At 40.8% G+C, this 26,419-nt stretch overlaps 1 protein-coding gene across 1 annotated transcript in view; it reads left to right on the forward strand.

Moving 5' to 3' along the window:
* Nucleotides 1–26,419, forward strand: part of SRGAP1 (SLIT-ROBO Rho GTPase activating protein 1) — a 233,214-nt gene that overhangs the window by 133,758 nt on the left and 73,037 nt on the right. Inside the window, exons 4-6 of the mRNA XM_065423765.1 lie at nucleotides 6,658–6,720; nucleotides 23,782–23,964; nucleotides 24,438–24,566. Coding sequence (XP_065279837.1) covers nucleotides 6,658–6,720; nucleotides 23,782–23,964; nucleotides 24,438–24,566 — 375 coding nt within the window. The remainder of the gene's footprint in view (nucleotides 1–6,657; nucleotides 6,721–23,781; nucleotides 23,965–24,437; nucleotides 24,567–26,419) is intronic.

Below are 26,419 nucleotides of genomic sequence, written 5' to 3' on the forward strand. Positions count from 1 at the left end.
TCCAGGAACTGATTTCACTGCAGATTATCTCCTTTTTGTCTGGTATCATCTTGTATGTTTCTGCCACTTTTTCTCAACAGTGAGGTCAAAAGCAGCATTTTTTTTCTGTAATTAGTTCTTTCTCAGAAGGAAGAAGGGATGGGAAATTCAGGAGACCTCTTTAAAAAGCCTCAAGACCCAAAATGCCTGAAAAATACAACATAAGGAAATATTTCAAGAGGAAACTCTGGAAATGATACTTGTAAAGTCAAGGGATGATCAAGCATCAGTAAACTTATTTGCACATTTCTATGGGGAAGGGACTTATTTGTGGGGGAGGAAACCTCCTGTTCCAAAAGTAGTAAGTCCTGATTATGAAACTGATCTCCTTTTTTTTCCTGTGTAGGTTTTCAGGTTCAAAATTGGGGTAGTTTAATCTAATTCAGTATTTCCAACTCTCACTATTTGATCATGACTCTAATAATTTTGGGAGGTGTTGTTTACCTGTCTCATGAAAACGTGATGAAAGACTGCCAACTCCTGAATTTTACCTTCTTCAAAATGGCCACTGTCTTCTTTTTACTGTCAATGGGTCTGTTATGAGCTGGGTGAAAACCTGTTATGGATTGAACTAAAACTGTATTCACCTTGATGTGTGAACATGCCCTTCACTGAAGATAGTTGAAGAAAATACTTAGAGGGGGCACACCTAAAACAAGTCCTAATGGAATCTGCCCAGAAACTAGCACCAGGTGGGTGGAGGGTTCCACTGGATACAGTGACCAAGTGTGGGAGGGGAGGTAGGTGGGAGAACACACACAAACTGGGAACAGACAGCTCAGCTAGAGGGGCAGGGCAAGAGTGAATAGCAAAAAAAGCCAAGCACAGCTTGAGTACAGTGTGACCATGGAAAAAGAGAGAGAACTTCCGAGTTTGTTGGCTGAACACGCTTGGGGCTCTAAGCTAACAAATTGCTCCCTTTGTTCTTGATTTCTCGTGCATTTGGAGAAGCAGGACTTTGTACATTCTTGTAAATAAACAAGATTGCATAAAAGAAAATACCAGACTCCATCAATTTCTACTTCCAACTGGCACATCCCCAGGGCCCCAGAATTTGACTGGTTGAAAAGGGGTTGAAAATGGGAACAGGTCTGAAGCCAGCAAGATGGCTGCCATTTCCCTACAGTCTGTCTGCATATGGAAGTGAGGGTGTCCTTTATAAAGTTGGCTGCCACTAATTCATAATTGAGGTTTGGTGTGCTGGATGAACCCTGAACTAATTGTATCACCATTTTGTAAAATAGGAAAAACATTGGAATTAGGTGGAGAGCTGGCTGAAACTTGGGTTTTCTGATTCATGGGAAATTTCAATATGGTGAAATTTGCGTTCTGATTTGGAACAAAACCAACCAATTTTACAAAAATTTCCCATGAACTGGAAATTTAAAAAAAGATGTTTGGGAAACATTGTCACATGGTGTTTCCGAAAGGAAGTATGCTCCCTTGGACCCGACAGCTGCTGGCTGAGACTGATAAGAGTCAACTTCAGTCAGCAGCTGCCAGGGCGGTTGGGGTCTGCAGCTCCATGGCAGCCCTGCTATGTGGACTGTCCTGAGGCCAGAGACCCCCAGCTTCCTGGGCCAGCTGGCTCACCAAGCTACAGGAGTCTGACAGCACAGGAAGACAGCTGGCCTGGGATTCTGGAAGCTCTGGGGTCCCTAGTCCCAGGACAGTCCACATGGTTGGGCTGCCCCAGAGCAATGAACTCTGGTAGCCCAGAGTTCCTTGCCCTAGGGCAGTCTGCATGCATCCAATTTAGCGCTTAAGCTTTTCTGCCTTTTAGTTGCCAGCATATAAAAGCAATACAGATTGCAATTTTATGTGCAGAATGAACACCACCATAAGACAGAACCTCAAACAGCAGAGCTCAAACCTATTAAAATGCTGTGTTCTTGCAGATCTTGTCAGGCAGATGGGGCAGATGTGCTTCAATTGAACAATAAAGGAATAACAAAAACCAACAAATGTGAAGAGTATCTCACAGAACATTTATACAATGATACTGACTGTTGCTGTGTTAATAAGCAACTGCATTAATACATATACACAAAATCTTTAACCAGATTTGTGTATTTATAATTTAGAAAAACTTAATTTCTTTGGACAGAAACCATAATGAGCTGAGACGAACATATCTCCAGTGTTTACAGTAAAAGAGGTTGGGAAGTGAAGCACAATAAATATTTAAGTTCCATAATCTTGTAATTAACCGGAAATATGACTACCTGCCAGCTCTAGTTGAAAATTATAAAAACACAGGATATATAAAGAATCTCTGCATCATTTTCTTCTCATTAAGATTTAAAGGAATTACATTTAACAATTAAAGGCTAGATAAGCGATTAATCACTCAAACTGGTAGATCTGGGCCAATTTTACTCTGGTTTAGCTATCTGTCTATAGAGAGTCACTACAGCTGGTGGTGTATTTTTAAGACGGCTTATATATGACCTTTTCTGGGAGTAACAAACCGAATCATTTAAGAGAAATATTCCATGAACAGGGTCACTGAATGCTGTAACTGATGGTAAAATAACATGTCCCAAACATAGATGTTACAGCATTCCAGGAAAAATTCAGCATAATTAACTATAAAATTGAAATGAAAACCAGTCAAATAATAATTTTGGGTTCAGTGCTGCTCCAGTTGAAACTGCTGGAAATACTTGCGCTGAGTCAGTGGGAGCCGGCCATTAGTGTGTACTAAAATGTTAGGTGTATGAAACGCAAACAATAAATCTAATGAAATCTTGATATGCTATCATTGTGCGTATATGCCAGTGCTGTTTAGGGTTTGATGCAACTGTCATTAGAGAGAGCAAAACATGTATTGTTTGTTCAAAATTTGTTGGCAATCATTTTTTTCTCTCTTACAGTTTTAAACATTAGGTGTTAGACTTTCTGTTTCCCCAAAAACAATTCCCACCTCTCCCATGTCAAGTAGTATAAAATAGGTTTTATATTAGGCCCCCCTCTTGCATATGTGTATGCCTGTGTTTAACTAGAAGCATGTGAGTAGTCCCATTGATTTACAGGTGCAGGGCACTAATTTGTACATTTTCTGGATACACTGATATTTACTGTACCAATTAAATTAGGAACAATAAATATATGGGGGGGGGTTACATTTATTGTGACATAGATTAACACCATTTGAAGACAATCAGTATACTTTGAAACTGGATTAGATATGACTTTAATTGGTTTAGTAAAAGATGTGTTTATAATTTAACACAAGAAGATCACTATTTAATCCATTCTTATGAGGTTGTATTAAGGCCCGTGGTCTTTGCTTTTCTCTACAGTTGTTGGATCCGTTATATCTTGAAAATTTTAAGCACAATGAGGGTTACGCCTCAGTAAATTTCTTGAGGCTAGAGCGAAGACCAAGGCTTCTCAAAGCTTGTTTTTAGGATCTTGAGAGACTGGTAAGAGATACTGACTTAGCTCCAGGAAAAGGTGTGCTGTATCTTGCATACTGTAATTTGGCTTTGCTGAGGATAAACTCCCAGAGGAAGGTAACATTAAAGCACACTAAAGTACTGCAGGAGAGGAGAAGAAGTAGCATGATTGAAAATGAGGTGGGAGCTGTTAATAACGGAAAAGAAATGCACTGCACATCTGAGGCGCACACACAATGTATATTACACACTAAAAGCCTTGTTACTAGCCCCTGGAGCCAGTTCTTCCGGATGTTAAATACTAATGCAAAATGCATTAGTTCTTGAGAGTTAGTCCATTGGACTGCTAGGAGCTAGGGGTTAACAAAATCCCTTCCCTTATTTCTCCCCTCTCGCCCCACACACACAATTACAATGGCTAAGTCAGAAATAAACTGCACATCAGCGCCATTACAAGGTTCACTCTGCTTTGAGCAGTTTCCAACCTCTGTCTGCTGGGTTCCCTCTTGTGATGAATTGGTGGAATGGTTACCATATTCTGTATCCCCCTCTATCCATTACCCTGTACAATTGCTACTCTATGTCCTTTCTTCTCGCCATTCTCTGTCTCTCTGCTGTCCTCAGTCTGTTCTTTTCCTGCTCATCTTGGTGTTTTTTGTTTTGTTTCTCCTTTTTACTTTCTATTTTATAATTTTAGCTTGCAACTTTTAAAGCTCCATCTCTACAGTGGACTTCCCTCTACCCACCCCTGAGCCCCATTCACCCAAAATCTATGTGCTGCTTGGGAGAGAAGAGAGGGGCATGCCAGGGGTGGTCATTGGTGGTTCTATGGAGCTGAGCTACTTGTGAATTTGTGGCTGTGCTGAGAACCGCAGGAGCAGAGGAGAAGTTTGAGCCAGGGAGCTGCTTCCTGACACAGGAGCATATCCCATGGCTAGTTGCTTTAAGGCCCAACAGAAGAGCAGTAGGAAAGGCACATAGTTTTCAAAGAGCTACCAGATACTTTAACTGCAACAGTGTTTGCAGTGGGCACGTTGTATTGGGTTGCTTTCTCTTTGCCCCTTCCCCCCCTTCAACACACACCTGAAAGTAGTCTGGACACTTGCCTGCCAGATTAGGAAACACTGCTTTAGAATCAACATTACTTTGGGTTTTGATTTGTCAAGTTTGGTATTCAGGCAGTAATGGTGACTGAAAATATGGATATATTGAGTGGGGGTTGGGGACTGATCTCACCTCAGGGTTTCTCCATGGATTTGTTTCCAACCTCAAGTCCTGCTTTATAGTCTAGCTACTACCATGTTGTTTAAATACCTTGGTCTGCAAAAAATATTTTTAACACAGGCTGATCATATTTAGTTCCATATGAAAGGTTACCTGAAGGAAAACAGGTCTGAGTTCTGTGAAGTGATGGGCAAGCTGCATCAGAATCACTCTGGGCTACTATAAAGCAGGATTGTTAACTTTTAGCGGTAATGTGCCAAATAAAGCAATGAAAGTAGTTTAGAATTTTTTAGAAAGCTTTTACTGTGTTTCAGACCAATGATTTACAATATGTTGCAATACATCATGTATCTTTATGTGGTGTACTATAAACTGTGTAGCTTGTAGTACTTGCTCTTTAGTTATCATAACATAAAATGCATTCGTCTGGATTTTGCAAAGACATTGAAGTAGCAAGCCTTGTTTGCTAGACTTTCAAATGGAAGAACCTACTTGAAGGAGAGATTTGGCATTAAAATATACCAAACTTTCAAAAGCATAAAGAATGAGAGAGATTGTGGTGTATCTGTATAACAGAGCTTTAAAACTGCTATCTAGATGTGGAACTGGATTCTGTTATGCCTTAGTTACCAAAGCTGATTGTCTGTTACGCAACATGAATCTTGCTAACCATCTTTTCCATCTTTCAGGCTCCCAGAAAATTATCAAAAATCATCTTGCCTTTAAGGCTTCTAATAAAAATTGAAAAATGATGGTATAGGTGTGACATAGCTTTAAAACATGGGGACGGTGCGGGAAGGGGAAGCAAATTAAAAATGTTTGTTCCAGAAATTTTGTTTATTTCATTTTCTTGGAAAGTGTACTTGATGGCATGTATCCTCTGGCTCTTTGGGGAATTTGGGTGTAGTATAAAATGTGTGTTCAAGTACAGTTATTCCTACAAGTGTTTCACTGATATTTAAGTATGTCAGTAGCTCTGGATGTGAGTTGGTACGCCGCAGGTGATTTTCCTTCATCTTACATATAAGCATATAGTGCTTTTCACAGCTAAAAATCTCAATCTATTATGAGATTGGTTTTCATTTGACTTTTAGGCTAAGTGGTGGTGATCAGTTTATTCACAAAAAGCAAAAATGTGTTGAGATCCCACACTGTAGTTTAGCTAGATGCTATGATGATAGGCAGTAAAGGAAAAATATTACATAGGCAGCTTGCCAGAATCTATGAATCTTTTACATAGTTGCTTTCCAAAGACTGCTGTACAGTTGCCTGCAACTCTTGCACAGTTGCCACAATTTTCGTCTCACTGAACTGTTACATGGACAAATAACAAAGGAATCTATTTGAATGAGGCTCCAATTAAACTCTCCTGTTTTGACATGCTTGCTTTCTTCACTAACCAGTGCCAAGTATTTCTTCTTTATGGGTCATAATGAAAGCAAAGACTCAGTGCAGAAAAGTTAAACAAAGCTGTTTCAGCTCTCTGTTCTGTGGAAAATTATGCAGTTGGTTATCTGTTTCAAAGAGGAACTACAATTACTGCTTGCATAAATATTTAGATAAAAGCAATAGTTGTATGTACTGAGAAACAAAGGCTACACTCATGATAGAAATGGATAGGATATCCTAGAATGTTATGTTCCAAGTGGTTTATTATGTATGTGTATCATAACAGTTGTAAAACAGTATACAATTTTTAAAAAGCATAATAACATTAATCCTAAACTTTAGCCTTTGTGTTGGCACCTAATTTCCTGATACTTCATGGGAATCACACTCTTAAATCACTTCTGGATCTCCTATTAGAAAATTTCTCTCCAGCTGTTGTCTGTCTCTATATCATAGAATCATTAATTTTTAGTGTACTGGAATTCTGTCAAAATGCCATCTTCACAATCTTTATTGCGCTAGCTTTCAAATATGAATGAATGATGAATGCAAATTTCTGTGGAGATTTAAGTGCCTCTTCGTAATAATTTCTTTTTAATTACAGAGCAAAGAGATTGCATTCCAGCTTCATGAAGATTTGATGAAAGTTCTAAATGAGCTTTATACGGTAAGCACATTTAGTTAGCTTCTGTTGCAAGAACTGTTTGTACAAATCGATTTCTGCACACTGTAAGTGTCCCTTTAGATGGCAACCATTGGTTCTGAAATTAGGAGTGGTGCTGCACCCCTTGGCTTAAAGTCATAATAACAAACACTAAATACATGGTTTCCATCAGCAACACCCCCACTATAAAAATTGTTCCAGCACCGCTTATGGCAACTCGCACCAGTAGAAATAGCACAGTATTTTTGTCCAGGCAATGTCCAACCAGTTGTTTTTCCTCTCAATGTGTTTAGCTGAGCTTTATACATTTCCTAAACTAGGTAAATATGCTTAGTGCAGTGCACACCTTATTTATCAGCTGAAATGTTCTGTCTTACATGCTCATTATAGCATTTCCCAATCATTCATAATTTTTGTAAGCATTGATCCTGGAAACACTTACATTGTAAGCATCAAATAGTCCCATTGACGTCATACCACTATGCCATGGCTTCTAATGAATATTGAATTCTGTCACAGTATTAACGTTTAAGCGTGGGTTTTGTTTTAAGTAGAGCTGTCAAGCGATTAAAAAAATTAATCGCGATTAATCGCGCAATGTTAAACAATAATAGAATACCATTTATTTAAATATTTTGGATGTTTTCTACATTTCCAAATATATTGATTTCAATTACAACACAAAATACAAACTGTAGAGTGCTCACTTTATTTTTAATTACAAATATTTGCACTGTAAAAAAAACAAAAGAAATAGTTTTTTCAATTCACCTAACACAAGTACTGTAGTGCAATCTCTTTATCATGAAAGTTTAACTTACAAATGTAGATTTTTTTTGTTACATAACTGCATTCAAAAATAAAACAATGTAAAGCTTCAGAGCCTACAAGTCCACTCAGTCCTACTTCTTGTTCAGACAAACACGTTTGTTTACATTTACGGGAGATAATGCTGCCTGCTTCTTATTTACAGTGTCACCTGAAAGTGAGAACAGGCATTTGCATGGCACTTTTGTAGCTGGCATTGTAAAGTATTTATGTGCCAGATATGCTAAACATTCGTATGCCCCTTCATGCTTCGGCCACCATTCCAGAGGACGTGCTTCCATGCTGATGACGCTCGTTAAAAAAATAATGTGTTAATTAAATTTGTGACTGAACTCCTTGGGGGAGAATTGTATGTCTCCTGTTCTGTTTTACCTGCATTCTGCCATATATTTCATGTTATAGCAGTCTCGGATGATGACCCAGCACATGTTCGTTTTAAGAACACTTTCACAGCAGATTTGACAGAATTCAAAGAAGGTACCAATGTGAGATTTCTAAAAATAGCTACAGCACTCGATCCAAGGTTTAAGAATCTGAAGTGCCTTCCAAAATCTGAGAGGGACAAGATGTGGAGCATATTTTCAGCAGTCTTAAAAGAGCAACACTCCGATGCGGAAACTATAGAACCCGAACCACCAAAAAAGAAAATCAACCTTCTGCTGGTGGCATCTGCCTCAGATGATGAAAATGAACATGTGTCAGTCCACTCTGCTTTGGATCGTTATCGAACAGAACCCATCATCAGCTTCGACATATGTCCCCTGGAACGGTGGTTGAAGCATGAAGGGACATATGAATCTTTAGGGCATCTGGCATGTAAATATCTTGTGACGCCAGCTACAATAGTGCCATGTGAACGCCTGTTCTCACTTTCAGATGACATTGTAAACAAGAAGTGGGCAGCATTATCTCCTGCAAATTGTAACCAAATTTGTTTTTCTGAGCGATTAGCTGAAGTATGATTGAGTGGACTTTAATGCAGGTTTTTTTATATATACAGCAGGAGTTAAGTGTGGGAGAGGGAAGGGGGTTGGGGCACGGGACGGGGTGAGGCGGGCTCTGGGTGGCACTTACCTCGGGGGGGCTCCCCAGAAGCGGCAACATCACTCCGCCCCCAGAGCTCCCATTGGCCGCAGTTCCCATTGGCTGCGGAGCTGGCGCTTGGGGTGGAGGCAGCGCACAGAACTGCCTGCCACGTCTCCACCTAGGAGCTGAGCTGGGGGATGTCGCCACTTCCGGAGAGGCACAGAGCCAGGTAGGGAGTCTGCCAACCCCCCCTCCTCCGCCCCAGGAACCCCTTTGAGCACCCCGGGCCGTCCCCACCCCAAGATTTAGTCAGGGGTATATAGTTGAAGTCATAGACAGGTCACAGACCGTGAATTTTTGTTTACTGCCTGTGACCTGTCCATGACTTTTACTAAAAATACACGTGACTAAAATGTGGCCCTAGTAATGAGCAATAAATAAAACCCATAAAATTATTGCAACCTTTTCAGTGTGAAAAAAGTGAAGGGAAGCAGTTGAATTTGGTTCAGTTAGGTGAAAGGTGGACAGGTACTGATCTCTCTCTCCTTTGGTTTGTTCTCTTCCTTGCTTTTTTTTTTTTTTTTTTTTTTAATGAAGTGATCAGTTTCCACTTGTGCAGTTGTTAAAATTAAAATCTTTGAATGCTGACTGGCATTCAGGTACCCCCATGCACCTCTAAATTCCCTGAATAAGGAGAAGGATTAAAGTTTTTAATCCACTGAAAATGGTGTATGAGGAAGGGTTTATAACCTATAGCATAATTGATTATTTTATAAGAAAGGGTCATTAAAATTAAATGACTTTCCAGGTTTAAAAAGCTGCTGTGCTCAAAGATGGGTTAAAGACCATCAGAGAGAAAAAAAGTGAACTAGTTATTAGCTGAAATATCTAGTAACTGCCTCTTTGAGGAACAGGCATGGTCAGTGTAAATAAATTATGTTTTAGGATTTCTATTGGTTGAGTTTCTCAATAAGGACCATATCCTGTAAATAGATATGCTTGGGCACATCCCTGTACCTGTGCAGAGCCCCATTGATTTCAGTCGGGCTCCACGTGGCCTCAGGCATCTGCCCAAGTGTATCCATCTGCAGGACCTAACCCTTCACAAAGATTCCAGCTGGTAGGACCAGAAGCCGCCAAAGCAGGGAATTATCCTCCTTTAGACATTCCAGGCAAACCTTTCTCTGTCCCATAGTGATTGGTTGTTTATTCCAACCCTTCCCCCTCTCTCCTCAGTCTCCTCACATCAGCTTCACTCCACTCCTGTCCCACCTCCCCGTCACCTGCATCCCCCTGCCTTTCCTTTTCTTTCCATTTAGCTGACCCCTTCTAAGTAAACCCACCCAAACCAAAACTAATCAAAATCATGGCACTAATGTGATGTTTGCTGCCATCACACTGTTCACTCTGCTTGTGTGTTCTAACCCTTCCCCCACCCTACATCTGTCTTGTCTATTTAGACAATAATGTTTCATTGTTTCCTTGCACTCCCCCATCTGTCTGTGTTCATCTGTTGTCTCTTCTTTTATACTTAGATTGTAAGATCTCTGATGCAACAACTGTCTTTTTGTTCTGTGTTTGTACAGCGCCTAGCACAATGGGGTCCTGGCACATGACTGGGGTTCCCTGGTGCTATGATAATACAAATAATAAATAATCATTAATATAATAATTCTAGCAAGCCTTAAAGAACTTTTTTAACTGCAAGTTACGTGTTGGAAAACTTTAATACTCTACCTGGTTATTTTAAGATCATTGGCTGGAAGCAAAATATTATTCCACATCCAAAGGAGAGTTGTCTTTTGAATGACACAAGACAGTACCATCCACTCCAAACATTTTAGCAGGAGTTCAGGCAAGCCTGGCCACTCATACTTCCAGAATGCCCAAACTCTTTATACAGTACAACCTCATTTATCCCAAGGTTTTGTGGGACATTCAGAACTTCTTGATAAATGGGTTCTGTTGACTGGGGCTTCTCTATGGGGATCCCTACTGATTTTTGTTCAAAAATTTATAAATGGAACCTTTAAAAACTTAGGCTTGATCTCATGTGCAGATTGTTGAGTAACTGGTTCAGGAGTAGTTTTGGAAATAGTGCTATACCAGATGCTCTAAGCTTTTTGTGTTAGTGAGGGAGCCAGAAACAAAAGACAATTTCAAAACCCTTCATTGGAAATCAAGTCTTGCACGTCTTCCCGGGGAAGTCATTTTTAGCCTGTTCAAGGATGGCCCTCAGAGGACCTGATCTAAAGCCTGCTGTAGTCAATGGGAATATTTCAATTTAGAAAGAAGAAACTAGCCCAAGAGGAAAAATGGAAGAGAGGTCACAAAAGAATCCAACCTATTTGTCACCTCCTATCGAGTATAGAAAAGGCTTATAATTTTGAAAAATAGCTCTTTTTGCTCAAGGGCATTTTAAGAATTTGAAAGTATGAGCCTATAATGAAACCCCAAACTCTGACCTTTGAGAGAGACTACAAAGTGATGTTGCTTCGTGTTCAATATGACAAAGCTTAGAACTGAAAAACATGTGAATGAGATGAAATATCTCCAAAATTCAGGCACTCTCTGGAATACTAAAAACCTACTGATGCTTTATGGAAAACAATTTTTTAGAGATCATTATGCTGATTTATACTTTCTCTATTTCTCTTTCCCTGTTTTCATTACTATGGACGTCTCTATGAAAACAGGATTTTTGTTGCTTAGGATTTCATCTGTTCCTGCTGTTTTCATAGTCACCCTCTATTTGTGACATAATTAGTGTTATGATGTCGTAAACAGGATTGCGGTAATAAACAGCAGGAACAGATGTTCTTGGCCTCCAGTGGATACCCAAAGAACCATGTTGATTTTGGGGATACATAGATTCTGAGTGCTGAGTCCCCTTTTTTCCCCCAGTGGGCAAGAAGGGCTTCCCCAGAGGAATGATCTGTTGAAAATCCCACAAGGGAAACTTCAGTTTTCCTCTCCCATAAGCCCCTACTTGTGACTTCTTCTGTGGGAGGAGCCATCTGGCCCATTGTGTGAAATATTCTTGTACCTCGTACATGATATTGAAATGATTAGTGCATATATACGTGTATTATTTCAAGACAAATGGTCTATGTATTTTAATTTATTTCAGTAAAATAAGGACTCAAATTCCCACTGGTTTCTGCACTTGTTCTTATATTATGATTCAAAACATTCTGCAGAAAATAATCAAATATTTAAACTTCATGGTGAAATATTGCAAAGTCAGTACATTAAAAGTGACAACTATTTTAATTATGTATGTACTTTCCTTTTACTGTGCCAGCCAATCAGTGTTTTCATGTTTCCAGCACCCCGCCCCAGCTGCTTCACCCCTCTCTCCTGCTCCACTCTCTACTGTTCCCTCAATCAATGTAGATTAGTAATTAGCACTCTGAGTTTCTTCACAAGTGTATAAACTGTTGGCGCTAAATATCAGATCTGTCACTGCTGATGAGACTAGAAAGGGGGATATAATGTGTTCTGCAAAGGTAAATTCTGGGGCCTAAGAGACAGGCCTGGATGGTGTCAGTGTGTACCTCTATAGATTGTGAATGCTGCACTGGAACCTGAAGGATTGCCCTCATTAAGGTGTGTGTGTGTTAGATGAGGTGGGAATATATTTCCAACTCTTGCTGCTGTTTGTGTTTGGTTGGAGAGACCAGTTTTCATATATTCCCAGGCCAGAAGGGATCACTGTGGTCATCTAATCTGGCATCCTGTATAACACAGACCATAGGACTTCCCCAAAAATAATTCCTAGAGCATAGCTTTTAGAAAAACATCCAATCTGGATTTAAAAATAGTTAGGAATGGAGAATCCACCACAACCCTTGATGAATTGTTCCAGTGGTTAATTACCCTCACTGTTTAAAAAAAAAAAAAAATACACCTTCTTTCCTGTCTGAAATTCTCTAGCTTCAGCTTCTAGCCATTGGATTGTGTTATACCTTTGTCTGCTAGACTGAAGAGTTCATTATTAAATATTTGTTCCCTGTGTAGATACTTACAGACTGTAATCACGTCACCCCTTAAACTTCTCTTTCTGCAAGGTTGGGTTAATGAGGCAACAGAATATTAGTTTATACTGTAGAGCCTCTTTGCAACAGAAAAGGCTAGAGCTTTAAAAAAATAAATAAACAAAATACTTCCAGGCAGGTGAAAACATAAAAAATCTTGGAATCTGTCATTTCCCACTAGCTCTGCCCATGCTTCATGAAAAGGCTGCAGACAATCCATAGAGGTACACACTCGTAACTCCCAGGCCAGGCTTTTCAAGATCTGCCCAGATTCACCAAAATGAAGACACTTCTGTCAAGGTGTTGTGCTAAATAGACATTGTAAGCAGAGGACCACTTCTGTTTATCGGGTCTCATAACCCCCTACACCTTTTCTGCCCTCTATTTGACCCAGCAAAGTCTCTATTATCAACAGAGTCGTTGCCTGGATTCTCCAGAATCAAGGTTACTCTTTTGACAGATGTCAAGCTGTCACTGAAATGCTGAACGTCAAAATAAATTTTTGTTTGTGAGTCTTGCTGTTGAAAAGAGCATTAATTGAGAGCCTCCAATTGTGTGGGAGACATGACTGTGTACAGGGCTAAACTAAGTTGGCCCTGGTCTACACTACAAAGTTAGTTTGACATAAGCCACCTTGCATCAACCCAGTTATTCATGTGTCAACACTTAACTTTGTCTCCCCCCGATGTAAGCTAACCATTATGCAAACACCATCTCCCCAAGAGGCGTTGAACCATGGTTGATGTACTGAGGTCGACACAGCGCAAATGTAGACACTACATTACCTGTGTTGACACAGCATTCTGACCTCCAGGAAATCGTTATGTTCCCCTTGGCTCTTCTTGCAGCTCTGCAAATACTGGAGGATTGTACATCCTGTGCTTGCAATGCTCATGACAACAGTGCAGGGCTATGCAGGCTCAATGCTTCTGTCAGAGATAGTTGACAGCGACAAGTCCCACATGCACATCTACCGTTAATTAAAGACGTGTTTAATCCACCACATGGTCGTCTGCCTTCACAGCACCCATTGTGGAGAAGTTTACCGGGTGAAAGATTTATGGTGGATGACATGTGGTGAGCTTCAGGTGGTGAAATCTCCATCCTTCGAGGTTTTTAAGGCCTGGCCTTGATAAAGCCCTGGCTGGGATGATTTAGTTGGGGTTGGTCCTGCTTTGAGCAGGAGGTTGAACTAGATGATCTCCTGAGGTCTCTTCCAACCCTAATCTTCTTGTATGATTCTTCTTCTTCATGGTCCACAGAGAAAGCGAGAAATAATTCTCTTATCTCGGACCCCACTCAGTGTCAACCCGAGTTTGATTTTCCACAAAGGCAACAGACCCTCCTGACCGGTTTTGTGCCAGACATGGAATTTGTGCTGCAGTGGAATTTCGGTAGCATTTTAGAGACAGTCCAGTATGTCAGTGTAGGCAGCCACAAACCCTGATACACATTGTTGAGGACTGCAAAATGACTTTCTGGAGGTCTTCGTGCATTAAATATCATTGATAAGAACACTGTGGCTTGGCTTGCCTGGCTTGCATATGCCAAATAAATAAATCAGAGTATCAGCTTTCATTTAAACACAGTAAGTCCCTCTAGACCTTATGGTAGGGCTGACAATCTTGAAAAGATCACTGGAGTGTAATGCAGTGATGTCTGCCTGTGTCTGCAAACTGCCTGAAACAATAGCTTTAAGAGATGTTAACTGTTTCATGTACCTCAATGGGCATTTGCTGCTCTAACTGAGAAACTGGGTACCAGGAATGTGGCTGTGAGCCTAGGGCCTTGGATTGCCTTAATCCAGCCTTGGCTATATGCAGTTTTAATAGATTCAGAGGGACTGCACTAAGTGGTAAGTAAACTGTGTTTAAACCTGGATTTAGAATGATCCTTTTGGTGCTTCTCCACTCCAATCAAACCATTTGGCAGAAGTTAAGTGATAGTAATGACAGACGATATCTGGTGTGTATATCAAAGACCAGGAATTTTTGAGGCATCCTAAAAATACATGTTGGTATCCTCGACTCAGCTGTCAAAACATTCTGCCCTGACAATTTTCATAAGCAATACAAAAACCTGTAGTATGCTGAAGTCTGAAAATATGGGGACAGTGCAAAATAAAATGAATTTATTATTAAAATAAATAACACAGGCTGCTGTACCGATTGTATATTTCATTGCCTTATGTAATTCATTTAAAATCTCCAGTGTTTAATTTTAAAGGAAGTTGCTACAGAATTTTCGTTCTGCTGCACAGGAGTGCCACCAAATACAGTGATGTTACACAGAAGTTATGTCCAACTTATTGCAGAGTACTAGAGATTTGATAAATAGTGAGGTCAGTAATGCCACGATGGCAGTAAAACATCAGTGATATTTCCAGAACTTGCATCAGAAATTGGTTTGGAAGTGAGTAGGATTATGAAAATATCTAATATCCAGTCTACCACCAGTCCTCTGAACACAAGCGTGAGAGACCAAGGAAAATGGGAAATTAGTATAAGATTTTGCTTTATTTCTCAGGGGAAGTGCCAGTTGGCCAGATTAATGAATCACACACAAACTCAATTTCCAGTATGAAATACTACTTTACTGGAGGCAGTTTTGAAATAAATCAAAGACAGTAATTTCAGCAATGATAAGTTGGTGTTCTATTAAATGCCTATTGATGTGGATACAGCAGCAAAATGAGGACAGACACGTGCATGGAATTAAGTGGCAGACCGCAACTTTAACACAGGGGAGGGGCACTTCCCACCCATCACCCATACTTTCATATACCAGCCATTTAATTGGTTCCAGTGCAGGACTTACCATAGAACCCATAAGGCGGGGTAGGTTCTCTTCAGCCCTACCCTGCAGGATGCAGTTCTTTCTGAGTCCTAGCACCCTCCCCCACCCCCACAAGAGGGACCGAGGGTGCAGCAGGGTGAGGACCTCAGCCCACGAAGGCCAGAAGGTCTCATCCTATCACATGAGCCCAAGGCCCAACACCAAAATCCCAGGTCTTTTACCTGTAGAAACTTTTTTTTTATTCCGTTAGCAGCACTGGAAACCAGCCACAGGGAGTGCCAGCAACAAGCTTGGTCACTCTCCACCCAACCACGCCACCTGCTATCGCACCACTTGCTCAACCTATGCCTGCACATGCCGTAGCTGTACGTCAGCACCTCCGTCAGATGGATATACACCATCATCCCTGAAAACTTTTGGCCGATTGTAATGGATGTCCCCATGATGTATCATGGAACCCCTTTTCTCCAGGAATATCTTGGTGACCCCATTATTTACTTCCTTTCCAATCTTGCTCACAAGGCTCGGTCTCCTCCTAGCCCTTTGCTGTCAGTGAGTGCAGAAGTGGTACAAGCTGATCCCACTGCATGCCTCTTCTGGATGCTGACAGCTTCAGCACTGAAGCCCAGCTGAGATCCATCTGCTGTCCTGGCAGCATCTTGTGGCCCCAGTGCAATATAGGGTGTCCACAAATCCAAACATTGCGTACGCTCTGGGTAGCTTCTAAAACAAACAAGCACATTGGGTTACGTATGTTTTGCCATTCCCTGCCATCTTTTCCTTGGTGCAGACATAAGTCCTGTAGCCCTTGATTTCTAGTACTCTATTGCCTGCATCTAACGTGGGTCAAAACCCTCTGCAGCTACTGACATCGCTGCCCTGATTCTGAAAAATAAATACCAAATTTACCCCAGTGAAGACCACCGTAGTGCAAGGTGTCTTTCAGTACTGTGCTGAATTGATACCTTGTCAGGAAGCTGCCATCACCACATGAAAACAACAGGCCTGGTTGCAGGCTCTGGATTTTAGTGAGACTCTTATCTTTACAGGGAACAAGTGCTCGTCTGCACATTCCTTCAACACCACATAGGCCCCTCTTCCCTTCTGGTCTGTTTTTGAGTACTGTAAGCCCAAGAGTTGCATATCTGTTACATTTAATGCATGCTGGGACCTGTCTGCAGCTCCCATAGACACAAGCTCACTCACTCTCAAAGCGCCAAAGAAGGCAACAATAAATGCCACCTTAAATAAAATGGCCTGCCTCCCACAGCTGCAGTCCCAGGCTGAGCCTTTGGAAACTCCAACAGGGTGGGTAACTTGTCGTCAGTCTAGCACCCATCCCTCCAGGACCACCCTTCTAACAGTTTTCTTGCTATGAAATGCCTGCATGGGTCTGGGAAACCTGCCAACCTACTCCAAAAGGATAGGCCCACTAGCTGGCCAGAGATAGTGAAGGGAGCCTACCTGTGGTGGGTCAAAGGCACCACTTGTTGTGACCCCTGATGTGTGGGTATAGGCCACCCACAATGAAGCCCTAAATTTTGCTAATTCTAAACAGCTGGCCTTAGAGGTCCTCAGGGCAACCAAGTTTTCAACTAGTCCTACTGCTGGCATGAGCCAAGATCCCAAAGTTGTTGGGGCATTGGCTGCAAGTCCCTGCTGGCCAGCTGGGTTTGTTCCTGTGTAACCCTTCTGCCAGGCTGAGTTGACAGCAGCAAGGGCCGGGTTCAGTACATAGGGGTTCCCTTTCAACAATACAATGCAAAACCGTCTCGAGCCCCCACCCAGTGACCTGGGAAAATTACACACACACCCCTGGGCGCCTCAAAGAGGCAAGACTTCCCCTCTCACAAGCACAGAGTCTCGGTGTAGCAAAAATCTTTAATAACATGAGGTAAACAACTCAGCATTAAATTGGGAAAACACAACTAGGGTTCATAAACACAAAACCATGAACCAGAAGACCCACCCCCAAGCAGATGGGGCCGTGTCCTTCTCCCTTTGGTTCTTGAGTCCAGCAACCCAAAAGTCACCCTTCCCACAGTTTCTGTCCTTGGTCAGTGCAGCCCCCACAGAGTTCAGAAGTTCATCTGCAGAGTTTACCTCCCAACCTGGGTGGAAGGGGGGGCAGGTATGGGGAGGACCTTACATGCTCCACTGCTCGTGTCGATGCCCGATTGCCACGCCTCTCCATGGGGTTCTGCTGCAGTCTTCACCCTGGGCTGATCCTCTCTGCTAGCCACTCCTCCCCACTACCCGTCCCACTAACTGCTCCTCTCCGCTAGCCATCCTACTAGCTGCTCACCAATATGTCTTTAGCCCTTCACATACACACTTAACACAGCTCTCAGTGATTTCAGCTCTTAGTAACTTCAGCTCTTTATTGATTTCAGCTGTTAGTAGGGAAGCCTCAGTGCTGGTGCACCACTAGCCCAAAGTAGGTCTAATGCTTAGACCTAGGTATCAGCAATTTTAGCTTTGCAGCATATATCAAGACTCCTAATGGAGTCAAAATTAGCTCTGTTATTACACCATGGAGAGAGAAGGAATCAAAGTGCTGTTCGGGGTCCTCAGAAGGGGCCTATGCTACCACATACAAACATCTGTCCCCCACCTTTTTCCATTCAGAGGGTTTTGGAACCCATGTCCCTTGCCTAGCAAGTGCTACTTAGTTGAGGGCGAGTCCCTCCATCATCAAATGCCAAGTACAGTTCTACTGTCCTTGATTCGCATAACGAGGCTAACAACACTTTATTACTCCTGCCCCAATAACAAAGAGACTGGGGATCCCACAGCAGCCAAAGTGACCATTTGGGCAAGCAGTCTCATCATGCTAGGCAGGGTTGGTGTGCCCATGTAAGCAAGATCAGCCCCTGAAGTCCTTTTCCACAGCTCACCACCAGATGTCAGGGTAGAGCCCATTCTGACTCTGCTTACATCTGCAATTGGTCATCCTGAAAGCAAGAGAGCATCGGTAACACCATTATCCACTTCTGGGACATTTACTGCATGATAAAGGATGTTAAACCACCGACAGTGTGAAACAAAGGCCGTCACCAGCCTCATTTATTGTCTTATATGACAGGGATAAATCATGCATGAAAATCGTGCAGCAAAGTCGTTAAATGGGCTACTAATGCAATAAAAATAAAGTATTCAAAAGTTTAACAAATGGGGGGGGGGCGCCAAAGACGCTCTTCACCTGGGGCGCCATTTGGTCTAGGGCTAGCCCTGGTCACAGTTCCAGGGCTACACTCTTTTGGGTCCCCCATGTGGTTTCCGGGGGAGTCGTAATGGAATCCCTCCTGTAGCAGGCAGAGCCCCCATGCCAAGGGAGGCAGACGTACAACCTCTGCAGTGGGATAGACCCTCTACCCCTGGGGAAAGGGGCTCCAGAATTTACCCAGAATTACCAGCCTTCCTCTGCAACTTGAGGACTGCTGTTGCTGCTGCTGGAAGCAGATGAGTAACCCTTTCTGTGCTGGAATGGAGCCAAAGAGGTTCCACATAGTCCCTGCGCTGGTCTAAATCCTGAGATCTGGGGAATGCTGGTCAATTAGCATCCCTCTCCTCCAGCTGGCTAAATGGGTGACAGAGGCTCCTGGGGGAGGAGCTACCTATTGTCCTCTAGCAAATGTCCCCCTTTCACCACTGACCCCATCAAGTTCCCCCACCCACTGATGCAGATGAGTAGCATTTTCATGATAAACAAGGGATGACTATTAATTATGCAGTTTTATTATAAAATTAGATTTGTTCCTTCCCTAAGCAGATAACGCTAACATATGTTAACTTTCTAGTGTTACATCTTGGTGCGCTGGGCAGCTCTGATAGTTGAGGGATGGGAAGTTTTCAAGAAAAGAAGTTAAAATTTTTGAGCAAGACCTCAATCCACTACTATGAAAAATGCAGAGCGATGGGAACAATCATATAACATGATAGCAAAGAGAAAATGAAAAACAGCCTTTTCACAAGAAAACTTCCCTCCGTCTCCCCACAAAACCCAGTTGTCTTACATAGTATAAATTACTTTCTTAGTGATGGATCTGCACAATTAATTTGTGCGTTTAACAAAAATAATTATTCAATTTGTCTGTAATATGCCCTTCACCGGGATACGTGAGTGCCATATGCTGCCCTCAATCTGCATATTGAACTCTTATCAATGACACCGAGGCTTCCACACTAAAATCGAGGGTAGTATGCAATCTATTTCTTTACAAATAGAACACTTGTAATTTGGTATAGCATAACCCTTTCCAGACACTTTTAGGCTGACTTTGTGGTGGGTCAGAAATCCTTATTTTAAAACAGCTGATCTAGTGTAATGCACTTATAACACCTGCTAAATAGGCAGAATTAAACTCATTTTATTTTATAGGAAGACTGATATTGCATTTAAAGATGTCTGTCAAATACAGAATAGGAGCACACCGTATCTGTCATGATGACAGCCTAGCATCTGTGAAATTATGACCTTGCTCTTCCTCTTCAATGAACACTTGATGGCAGATCAATAACCACTTTGGGGACTAATTAAAGTCACTGCAGTGACAGATACTCTGACAGTATGGCCTATCAATTCAACAGTTTGTCAGGAAATTGAGAGGAGCATTGTACATTTCACCAGGATATTTGTTCCAAATAATAGATTGAGGACCCAGTTCAGAACTCTTTGTACAAGAAAATCTCTCATTGACTTCTGTAACTAAATTGGACCCTAAGAATTGCCACTGAAATATCTAAGTATTGATGACCAAGATGGATATGTATTACTGATTATTTTTAAAATTCTGTTTTTAATTTTAAAATGTTGCTATTAGGGAGGAAATGCATCATAAATCTTATTGATCTTGTCTTTACATTAACTTTGAATTTTCCAAATATATTGTAGATTTGCACAAAAAGAGTAAAACATCTATATATTTTTGAAATTGCTATTTCTTTAATAATATTTAGAAGTGAAGATGTTTGTTTATCTTATAGGGAGGGCTTTTACTAGATAAAACAATAAGAAAATACATTGTAGGATAATTTAATCATTCCAATAGAGACACAAATTCTGATGGACAGCTTTAAAATTAATGGTTGTACTGAGAATTTGTAATTCATTTAAAGAGACACTGACTGGCAGTTTAGTTGCAAAATGTAGGGTGTTTTTACATTTTCATAATTTTTTAAAAAAAATAAACAGGTTTTTTTGTTCGGATTTCAATATTCATATGAGCATTTGCAAAATAAGCATTGCAACATTGCACTTCTGCATGAGAGCCAGAAAGTGAAACAGACTACCAAAAAAATGAAACTAACTAGTCTGTTTGCTGAATTTAGAGTCCATTCCATAAGCTTTCAGTTAAGCAGAAGACTTGGGCAAGGCAGGTTTTTACCAGTCTCTTCTATTATTTGACATCATTTTAGATCCTCTAGTGCAAAGAGAGAGAGAGAACATCCCACAAAACATGGTAGAAAATTAAGAAAAAGAGCAAACTGTGCAACTTCACATGCAAACTTCATGTTGTCTTACTTACTTGTGGGAACAACACCAAAAATGTTTGGGCCCAATCACCCCTCTAATCTTTTTCATTTTGTGCAAATATCTGCCTGCTGCCTCTGCAATTAAAGTGTTGCTGCTATTACTGATAAACACCCACTGGCAGAACCTGGGGAGGACTGTGCTTGTGAGCTCTCCAGAGATTTGCCTGAGAATGATGTAGTAATAATGCATGAGATAGGAAGTGCCATCAACAAAACACACTATGCACAAGCCAAATGCACAAAGTAAGGGCTGGTCTATATGCACTTTGTGCACTGATTTAACGACATGTGTTCGAAACTGATATAGTTAAAGTGGTATAACCTTCCAGTGAGGATGCAGACACATGAGATATATGTTAATGTCAGTACTGATATAACTGCATCTGCACTAGGGCTGCACCAATTTAACTATTAATTTCTAAACCAATACGGTTCTCTCGGTGCAAACACTGTATGTAAACCAGCCCTTGGTATACTGCAAAAACAGACAAATGCAAGTCTCTTTCAATTCTAGTAATCGAATGTTTTACTTATAACAATAGCAGATACAACGTTTTCAGATGGAAATGTGAATTTCAAATGGACTCTCTATTCCTCAGGAGACAGAGTCAAGGCCAGGCTGCAGGAGAGGGTGGAGTTGACAAAGATTTGCTTTTGAAGTAGTGTCTATTGGGATGCTGTGGATTCTGTAATCCTTATGTGTAAGGAGAGGTTGAGATGAAGAAGGAGCTCTCTCCAGGGAGATGAGGCTTGAGGGAATGGCACTCTAGCCTGGGCTTATTGGAGTCCTCTGAGAGAGCTAGTTCCTAGCAGTAGTGGCTCCTGTACTCCCTTAGTGCAGCTAGCTGGAATGTCACAGCTTCTGTTTCATGTGTAAACAGTTGGTGGGGAGTGTGAGAGAGAGTTATATCTCATCCACTAGACTACAGGGGCGCTCTGGAAAATTGCTTCACATCCGAGTACCTAGTTTGTTTGTAAAACAGCACTACTCAGGCTTAGCCACTTTTGTCAAGCGACTTGAGATCTGCAGCTGAAAAAGTGCTAAGTGTCATTTTGCCCTTTTTACTGGCAAAAATAACGGAGACAGAAAAACTAAATGACTTTCCTGTTTGGCCCGGATGGTGCTCTAAGCTAAAAGAACATGGTTTTCATTCTAGGGCTGGCAAGCTTTTGCTGAAAAAAAATCTTGTAGGCCTTCTATATAAAAAGTATCTTCTAAAGGCCACAACCCATATTTTTAATTTCCTTTTCATGTCATCTTTAATGGAATCTCGTCACTTGCTGTTCTTTTGTGTTTATTTTACAAAACAAAATTCTTGAAAAATTATGATCTGTTGTATTTTATCAGTTCTTTTATTTCATATATATAATATGAATCCCTATGCATAGATTATTTCTTGCTGTTAGTAAGAATGCCAAATGTAATGGGTAAAACATAACATTCAGTTATATTTAAGCAATGTACGATTGGGACTCAATAGGCCCGCATGGTGTTCCCAGCTCAGCCCCTGCCCTGCTGTATCTCTGCTTCCTCTTCCAAACCTTTGTCTGTCTTGTCTGTTTAGATTGTAGGGTCTTTGGGGCAGGGAGTATCTCTTACTATGCATATGTATAGTGCGTAGCGCAGTGCCATGCTGTTCTGAGTGCATCCTGCTGTAATATAATAATATCCATTCCCTGTATTAGGTATTTTGGCATAGAAACTAATCCTATGTTTGCAAATGTATTCAAAAAGCAACTCATTTTGAAATGCTGTACAATTTTTTCTGTGTTCATTAAGGAAGGAAGTGAACAGTCTGCTGTTTTATTTTCAATATAGATCACATTTTAGTTCTATCAACAGCTTAAGTGCTAAATAATTTAGCACTTACATACATTATGCACAATTAGAGTTCTCCAAAAGCTTTTTGGGTTTTTTGCACAAAACTTTAAAAATACATCTGTTCTACATTCACCTGAACTCGCATACAGCAGGCTGCTGAGAATCTGGGCTAAGCCATGTTTCAGCTGTCAGATGAGACTAATTCACCATTGAGCCTATCCAGCTGGGAGTCATCCTCAGTGTCTGCCAGCCTATGGAAGCTTCTTAGGCCTTGCTGACTATTCAGCTACAGAAGCTGCTTCTATTCCAAGGGGGTATTTCAGGGTAACTCCCCAAGGTAGTCTGTTTCCTCAGCGCATCCCACCTACTGAAGCAGGAACAGCCAATTTACTTCCTGCTGGCGAACTCATCTGAGGAGAAGATCATCTGCATGGCCTGGCCCAAAGGTGATATCTGCCGGAAGAAGAGAGGAAGTTATCAGCTTGAGGATTCTGTGTTTTGTTCTTTCCCCAAAACCAATATAGAAACCAAAAAACAGACCGGTGCATGCCCACTCTACTTTGGGGTGGTGGGTTTACTCCATTGCCGAAAGGTTTGTTGTGAGATGTATGTTACTTGCTTTTTTCCCCAGGATAGAGGTGAGGGGGAAAGACAAACCTGCTTAAACTAGGACTAATTTTCCATCACTTTTCTCCTTATCCAGAGTGGTTAGAACAGTGCTTTGGAGACGCAAAGTGCAGTATAAATAGCAAACAGAACAATAGCAATTCTAATGTCATGTACAGTCAACCTTGAAAGTAAGTCACATGAGCAAGGCATGCATGCCTGCTGCTAACTCTTGAGATTAAATTAAATGGAGCAGGAAGGAAAAATACAATCTAAACGCTGTTGGCAAAGATATTTATTCAAGACTTCATAAGATGGTGTTTTTATTCAGGGGCCCTGTGATTTATTTTTTTTTATGAGAAGCTTTTTTATATCCATTGCCTCTTAACTCTTCTTTGACTGTCTCTTCCACAGGTCATGAAAACATACCATATGTATCATGCAGAGAGCATCAGTGCAGAAAGCAAGCTGAAGGAAGCAGAGAAGCAAGAAGAAAGACAGATTGGGAGGTCAGGAGACCCTGTCTTTCATATTCGACTAGAGGAGAGGCACCAGAGGAGGAGTTCTGTGAAGAAGATTGAGAAAATGAAGGAAAAAGTAAATAGGGTTTCATTAAAAGCTTGTCATCCTGCTTAATTTGAAGTAAATTCAGTTCTGAGATTCCTTTGAAGCTGTATCTTAGATTAATATGTTTCTATAGAATGGTTTGAGAGAGACTGTCCATTAAGGAAATATGTGGCATATGATGAGATTAATATAATCTGTGATAAACTAGAAGTAGCTAGTTAGATATATTAATGTTATAAACTAGTAGTAGCTTACAGAGAACTTGCAATTCAGAGATAGTGAGTGTTTTTACTCCCAGTAATTTCCTCATTACATGGCTTGTTCATAAATTACATTTTCTATTGAGGGGGTTTTAAAATTGTGTTTCTGTTAAATGCATAGCAAAAATTGAAGTTTCTTTCTAGTTGATAGTAACAATTAATGCACGCTTATCTATTTTGCTGCATGATAAAGTTGAGGTATTCAAACTTTCTCACTATATTAATACACAATTTCTTTCTCAGCGTCAAGCAAAATACTCTGAAAATAAGCTGAAATCTATTAAAGCCCGAAATGAGTACCTACTAACCCTTGAAGCAACCAACGCTTCTGTTTTCAAGTATTATATTCATGACCTTTCAGATTTAATTGATGTAAGTACTTGATGTTTATACCTATATTCTGTTAGGGAATAATATGTAGGTTTTTTTTCTGCTTTTCATCTTCCAAGAGGAAGTATACAATGTTTAGTTACATTTGTCACTGATCATATAGTATATTGATCACTATAATATTTCATAATGTAACCAATAGGTTTTCCTTTTAGTTTTATATTTTACAAAAACAAATGCCGGTAGGAAGCTGAGTTCATGTCTTTAAAATTTAGTGGGCAAAATTTTTTCCCTAGGTGACTGGAGAAAACATGGCAACGATAGCACTAAACACAGAAATGGTTGGACATTTCCACCTTCTGGGGGAAATGTTTCTGGAATAAGAATGAAGAATTTTAATGCTGCAAGTTAAAAACTTTAAACTGTGGTTTTACTCTGTAAAGTGACCATATAAAAATGGTACCTTACTCAAAAAACCCTGTTCTTTATGTGTACTCAGAATCACTTATGTTAATTTTAATGGCAAAAAATATATTTTTACTGATTTTTAGTCCTGTTAGCACTGCATAGCCAACAGAGCTACAATTGAGTATACTGGATCAACTCCACCTTGTGCATCATCAACACAAATATTTGATGAGTTTCAATGAGCTACATCTATGCAAAGTCATTGAAGGCAGTGGGGTACATGGGTGTAACTTATCAGAATTTGGCCTGCAGAATCTGTATGCAAGTGATGGAAGGAACCCAGCTTCATTCTGAGCCCAGGATGAGGTTGTAGGCCTGGCATTTTAAAAAAAAATGTAAACTTATTGTATTAGATACAGAAAATTTTGAGACAGGAAACATCGGATCACCATATATATATATAATCACTTTTCAGAGTAGAACTACACTTTAAATGGCATATATATTCACAAATGTCATGCACATTCTTTTTTCTAAGACATGGCATATCTTTTCTTGCTGTGTTTTCAATATCAGTTATTTCCTCTTTTTCAGTATCCTCTTCTCTTCCTCTCTCTTTTACTCTGTTGCATGCTCTCTCTCTTCCCCTTTGTTTTGTCCGCCATTTCTCCCAAAATCTCTCCCCCTCAGCACCCATATTTGTCTTTTCTGTCATTTTCCCACCCACATCCACTCACCCCAATTCACCTCCGTAGCATTGAAAAATTTACCTGACTCCTAATAGTCAGAAGATTAAGCCAGAGGACTAATCTAAGATTAGAGGCTCCTCTATACAGGGGCAACACTTTAAGTGAGAAATCAAGCTCTCCCAGACTCTTAGATTGCTGTCCCTGGACCCTATTTGGGGGCTCCATTTTTGTAGCCTCTAGCTTAGGGGTAGGCAACCTATGGCATGCATGCCGCTTTCGGCATGCGAGCTGATTTTCAGTGGCACTCACACTGCCTGGGTCCTGGCCACCGGTCCGGGGGGTTCTGCATTTAATTTTAAATGAAGCTTCTTAAACATTTTAAAAACCTTATTTACTTTTGTCAAGGCTGCTTCCCCACTTTGAACTTTAGGGTACAAATGTGGGGGCCTGCATGAAAACTTCTAAGCTTAACTACCAGCTTAGATCTGGTCCGTTGCCACCATCCCAAAGCTAATTCCCTTCCCTGGGTAGCCTTGAGAGACCTTCACCAATTCCCTGGTGAATACAGATCCAAACCCCTTGGATCTTAAAACAAGGAGAAATTAACCATCCCCCCTCCTTCCTTCCACCAACTCCTGGTGAATACAGATCCAACCCCCTTGGATCTAAAAGCAAGGAAAAATCAATCAGGTTCTTAAAAAGAAGGCTTTTAATTAAAGAAAAAGGTAAAAATCATCTCTGTAAAATCAGGATGGAAAATAACTTTACAGGGTAATCAAACTTAAAGAGCTCAGAGGA

This window comes from Emys orbicularis, chromosome 1 (assembly GCF_028017835.1).
Source record: "Emys orbicularis isolate rEmyOrb1 chromosome 1, rEmyOrb1.hap1, whole genome shotgun sequence".
Lineage (NCBI taxonomy): Eukaryota > Metazoa > Chordata > Testudines > Emydidae > Emys > Emys orbicularis.